Source organism: Buceros rhinoceros, unplaced genomic scaffold, assembly GCF_000710305.1.
Source record: "Buceros rhinoceros silvestris isolate BGI_N320 unplaced genomic scaffold, ASM71030v1 scaffold4006, whole genome shotgun sequence".
In the NCBI taxonomy this organism is placed as follows: Eukaryota; Metazoa; Chordata; class Aves; order Bucerotiformes; family Bucerotidae; genus Buceros; species Buceros rhinoceros.
This window is the reverse complement of record NW_010416747.1, coordinates 46,178-52,306: the sequence shown is the minus strand read 5'-3', so window position 1 is coordinate 52,306 and position 6,129 is coordinate 46,178. Positions and strand designations below refer to the sequence as shown.

The following is a 6,129-nucleotide window of genomic DNA, read 5'->3' as shown; positions in this document are numbered from 1 at the left end:
AAACCTTAGAAAAAGTATTTTTCATGAATGGTTTTAAAGTTTCCAAAGAAAATCTTTCTTTTACTTGATCCTTCCATAAAACAATTTTTTGTGAGCTCTACTTACTGTTATAAACATTTTCAAAAATAGAAATTATAGGGTTTTAAACAGTTGTGATGAAAATAGCAAATAAGAATTATTGGTAACATTAAACCTGATATTTCATAATTTATTTTGAAAAAGAATAAAACAAGATTATTTCAGACCCTGAAATTGAACTATGCCAAAACCCTTGTTATGCTGTTATTGCTATCACTCTCTGCTTCCAAACGTGCATTAGGTAGCTGGTTTATATTTCACTTTACTGTAAATAAAAAGTTTCAATATTTTAAAGAAACAATTATCTGGTTTTTCATCGCACAGTAACAGAGACTCCAGCCTTGCTCCCAGCCATAGCGCAAAAGCCTCAGTGGCTTTCGCAAAGAAAACACGACTGGACACAATGCAAACTGGTAAACACAACTAGCACGAACGAGCAGAATCTGCAAATCAAAACTGATTCCATTCAGTTACTTAAATACGACAAACTGTTTCTCTGCAGTTCGTAAGAGAATATCTCGTCTTGGCTACAGATCTAACAATGAAATACAATGTGTCTGTTTCTGCCAAAAAAAAAAAAAAAGTCTTTTTTTAATCAGATTTAAAAATAAATAAATACTCTACTTGGTCTCTTGTTTTGTAAAAATTGCCATGCGGCTGCTCTTAACTTGACGTCCGCGCTTTCCTGCTGCGGCCGTACCTCCAGGCAGCATGCTCCAGATGGAGCTTGTTAATGTTCTTCCTTTTAGAAACTATCATAACCCTTTATTTTTCTTTCTTTACTTTTTAAGTAGAAAAATAAACCGTCAGCCATAAGAGGCAGTGCTATTCCTTAAAGGCAGAGGAAGCTACGGAGCCAGGAAGAGCCCAGCTATTCTCCATCAGGTGGAAGATGTTCTGAACAAAAGCCTCCAAAGAGAAGTGTGTTAGTACTAACCACCGTCAGTCGCCTTTGCTCAGCTGTCATTAATCTGAGTAGTTCAGGGGAGGCATTTCCAGCAACACCTGCTTGTTAAAGCGCAATAACAAAACTAAGGCATCCAGATCAGTGACTTTTAATACATGATCTGAATTAGATATGAACTTCATGGTCCATGTTAGTTGAAGTGACAGAACCAAATACACAAGACAGCGCAGCTTCCTTTACAGCTGGATAGAAAACAGCCACGTCAAAAGGGCATGCTTCTTGACAGGACAGTTATAGGCAGACAACAGAAAAACCTCACTCAAAATGAGAGAAACACACTAATAAAAGTTTTAAGAATTAGCTTTTCCAAAATTATTACTGTGTATTATTCTCAATTCAAAATATGAGACATTCTAGATCTAAGTTCCGCAGCTTTTTTCTAAGCCAGACAATGCTTGCTTTCTATTCTGTTACCTACTCAACACTGTATTAAGTCAGTCATCTTTTGCAGAAATACATTTAAATCACTTTATCAGTAGTTATTGTTTCCATAAACCCTGATAAACAGACATTTTCCCCCCAGTATTCAGAACTCCAAGAGTGAAGTTCTTCTGTTGATTCCTCCAGCCACCACCCTCCTTACAGTCATACACAGTAACAACATCAGGCTGAAAAACACTCCAAGTTTTCATACCCTTAGTGAAAGTCAGAAAACTGATCCATCTGGACAGCATACAAACCGATACCATACTCAATCAAAAATATTTACAAAATATACAATTTAAACTATCAGTTCAGCTGTCCTATACACCCTCCATTTTTTCCCTCTAATCCATGTTTTGTATTTCTTACTTCAACTCAAAGAGGAAGCAGTTCTAAAACTGGCTTTTAATCCAGGATGAGTATTTAAAATAAAATTTAGTCTTACCTGTTCTTAATACAAGTGTCTGAACTGTACTAAAAATGGTAGTTTATCTCCAAAATTTGTATTAAAAAAAAAAAAAGACTCTTTATCCATTCTTAGAATACTTAAAATTGTTTCTGGAATATCATCAGTTATACAGTAATAAAAGAAATAGCATCAAAAAAGGCCAAGAATGGGTTTTAACCTGAAGCCATCATTAAAAGACTAAAAATAAAAGACAGAAAATTAAAAATCACTCATACTGACCTGAGTCCATACAGGACTGTCCCATCTGGATGCAGACGGATCATTCTGTTCTTCACAGTGACACCGTGTACAAAGGACTTCTTGTCATTCAGGAAGTACGTGTCGGGAACCCACAGCTGGTCAGCCACTCTGTTGTCCAGGGTAAGGTTTAGAGGTATTACATTATACGACAGCCTCTTGTCCCTCCATGCTTGCTGAAAGTACATTGTCAAGGTGTAGTCCTGGGAGTATAAGAACAATAAAATAAGTTTGCATTGAAACAGACAGCATACATACATAAAAACCCAATAATGCCAACAGACATTTACCCATTGCAAGTGCTCTTAAAGAGCAACATTTCCGATCATAATCTCCAGAAGCAGATTTATTTATTTTTGTAGTACGGAACATCTTGTGTTAACTTAAGAACAGAAATGAGAACACAGGAAAGATGGGGTATTTACATCCTATGGGTGACTTGGGAGTTCTCATTTCAATGTTTAAAAATAAAATGGAAAAAAAAAAAATCAATAGACGCGTAGCAGGCTGCAGTTTCTCTAGCAATGGGAGCTCCAGGAAACAGGAACGTTTCCAGATCTGAATTTCATCTCCTGGTCTCCACTGTATTCAACAGAGCTATGCACCAGTCATCACACTTCTTGCACCTTGACTCACTGCACCTTGGCCGTGCTGGGTTAACAGTTGGACTCAAGTGATCTTAAAGGTCTTTTCCAACCTAAATGATTCTACGATTCTAAGTTGCAGAGACCACCCAAACACTTCTCTAAATTAAAATTTCTTCAAAGTCTGTTACCTTTCCCCTGGGCACTTAAATCAATGGGAGAGAAGTCTCTGAGGTTTCAATGCGACAGAGTCTTAGTCGTCTACTTCATCTTACAGGTGAAGTAACCCTAGTTACTTCAACGGAACAATTCAGAGAGCACAACTAAGCATCTGGGTAAATATCTGCAGTGTTATGAGACTTGCTCTGTTTTGATGCAGGCCACTAATGAACAGTACTTTGGAGATGTTTTGATCTTTTGGTGTTTTAGAGAACAAGATAATTACAAAAATTACGTTTTTTAGAGGCAGAATATTCATTATATATTATACTAAAAAGGACCTCCATAAATAATGCACAAAGGAGCTGCGCATCCCATCACGGATCACTGGGTCAAGGGCTGTAAAACAATACTGGGGGAACACAGAAAGGAGGAATAGCCTAATTTTACAGTAGCCAATTTTACAAGCATTTTCATTACAAAAAATATATATTTGATATGTGAACATAATACAGAACTTCTCACAAAATATAAAAGTAGAATTTTATTTTGCAGTTTCACAGACCAAACAAAAAAAAAAATCTGTAAGAAATCACTGAAATGTACTCAAAAAATAAAAGTTTTACATTTCTAGAAATTGTATTTTCAGGATAGCCAAGAACATGATGTCAATGTCAAATCTCACAAATGTGCATGGAAAAATACCATCCTCGGTGAATGGGAAAACAGACACACTAAATTGCTTCCACTGCTATGCAGAGAGGTGGGATTCACCCTAGTTCACTTCAAGCCCAGGAGACACATCCCTCTCTACTTTTAGAGATTTTAGAGCACCTAGTGCAACCAGTCCTAACCCATGGCCGTCAGTGAAGCGTCTCCAGTTAAATGAATTCAAGCCAGTGTCAATGGCAAATTGAAAAGAAAATTGAAAAAATCAAATAAAACTTGTATTACCAATGCCTGGGTATCCAGAAAACTCTTTTTTGTTTCTTTATTAATAAAACCTTTTTATGCATAAATTAAGTTGGTGTAATTATTCACTCTAAAATGTACACAGTCCATTCCTAAAGTCATGCATTAGGGAGGGCACGTGACAGCTACGGCTGTTCCATCGGCATTCTCTAAGCAATGACACAGCACCTAGAAACTAATCGACCCTGCCTCTTCTGCAGAAGAGCGTGCACTCACCGGATCAGCATAACTCGGGGTTTTTAACAGAAATTTGTATTTCCATGGCAAAAACACTTATTTAAGCATCTTCCCCCAGAAGAGCTCACACACATAAGCTTCAAAATGCCCCTTCAGTTGTCAGTGTAGCAGGGAAAAACACCTGCTTCTGCTGAGAACAGTTACAGCATTTCTTCTTTGTCACCACAAACCCAGAATGACAATGCTGTCCCTTCGGCTTTCCCCCTGTTTGCCATGGTTAAAGGTTAACCATCCTCACCCGCTCCGCCTTCAGCCCTACCCTGCAGCTGCTGATGGAAGCACGTACATGGTGCCTGCACAGAGAACTCGGCTCGGCTTTGGTAGGGTGTCACAAACATCAACAAAACTGCATAGTTACAAGCAGGTGAACACCAAGTAAGTTTTTCCAGTGAGTATTTTACTACCTAATATGTTTACTATTTGGTGGTAACTATTCTAATCTGATCAATTTTACTAATCTCAAAGCTCTCCCCTGCGTCTGCTTTCAAGAACGTTCCACCTGCACCTGAAGAATTTGCTGTTATGCTTCATCATTGTTCTCCAGTATTTGATTCATAACCAGAAAATGTTCAGTAATATATTTCCTGTAAGAAAATGTATTAGTCTTCATTAAACTAACATATCACAACATAAAACAGATGAGCTGTAGCAATTGCTCCCTCATTATTCTTTGATTGTTGCATTTTATTCCTATTCTACGGAATAAGCTACACGTATTAATATATAGTGTGTGTATATATATAGAACATGGTTCTCCCTCTGCACTTCAGTAAAACAGGAAAAGAAGAGGAGGAAGAAAACTAAATATGTATGGTTCAGTGCATAAAAACGAGTTACATAAAACTATAATTCTGGAGCACTGGTGCAGCTGAGAGAGAAGCCAAGTCACCAGGCTGGAGTTCAGAATCAAACATGCTGTGTTCCAGAAACAGAGCTGGTGTTCCAACTGAAAACTGACATCTGTTGGTCCTAGTTTTCAGACGTGACTGGAGTGTCTGGTGCTCAAAACAGGCCATCTGAAATGAGTTTTTAAAAAATCCATCATAACCTTTCAAATTTTGATGTTTATTATAAGTTATTATTAAAAAATATCTGTGGTCCCAGCTACATATTTCAAAGTATAGGTTTTTAGTTACAAAAAAACCAAAAACCTATCACATAAGCTGCAATTCATTCCTTAGGAGAGAGGCATCTGTTGTCAAAATCCCAGACGAAACAGTAATGTGCAGGTACAAGATGTGCCAGGACTCTCTATGCTTTGAGGTTAAGAACATGCTTATCTATCAGGAATATTACACAAAAAAGGTCTGTTTAATACACATTAAATGTAGGAATTCCCCTCTATTCTAAGGATAAACAACAAAACAAACATGCAAATATCTTGTCTCTGTAGGAGGCAGGAACAGAAAAAAGTAGGAGGAATAGAAGCAGCTGGTAAATAATTATTTTCATTTGGTAAGGCCTTGGCATCCTATTAAATTCCAAGGATGGGATTGTTAGAAGCTCACTGTAAGTATGAAGACGAAACTGGAGTGAAATAATTCTAAAAGTTCAGCACGAGACAGTAATTACCACGAGGTGAAAGAAATATGAAACCCAAGCTCGTGATGACTATGTCTGTGTCTACGGTTACGCAGATGGACCCTACAAAGGTCCAGACTATTTACTGCACAGGCACACCCAGACACATTGTACAAACACAAGCGAACAGCTTCATCAGTTACCCTGAGCAAGTGATGCTCAAAATGCTGCACAGAATTTTATTAGTGTAGATTATCAGCAAAACCTTGAACATGAATAAGCAAATATTGTATTTTCTGTAAATATACAAATATTAGCATTTGTATAGCTTTCACTATTATTCCATTGTTCAAACAGAGTTAAATTTAATAAACTTCAGGCAACAGAAAATAGACCATTACTCCTGTTCTACACTGATCAAAGAAAAGATCTCTCCTCTCTTTCTCACCAGTTCAAGTTCAGCTTCCCAGTTTTTTCCACGC

General features: G+C 37.3%; 1 protein-coding gene across 1 annotated transcript in view; it reads right to left on the bottom strand.

Moving 5' to 3' along the window:
* The window catches only part of LOC104495000 (gamma-aminobutyric acid receptor subunit beta-2-like), a gene marked incomplete at both ends in the record, with an annotated part of 29,332 nt that extends 26,955 nt beyond the window's left edge, over positions 1-2,377 (bottom strand). The window contains one exon of the mRNA XM_010137913.1: positions 2,157-2,377. Within this exon, the coding sequence (XP_010136215.1) occupies positions 2,157-2,377 (221 nt within the window). The remainder of the gene's footprint in view (positions 1-2,156) is intronic.
* Positions 2,378-6,129: the final 3,752 nt, after the last annotated feature.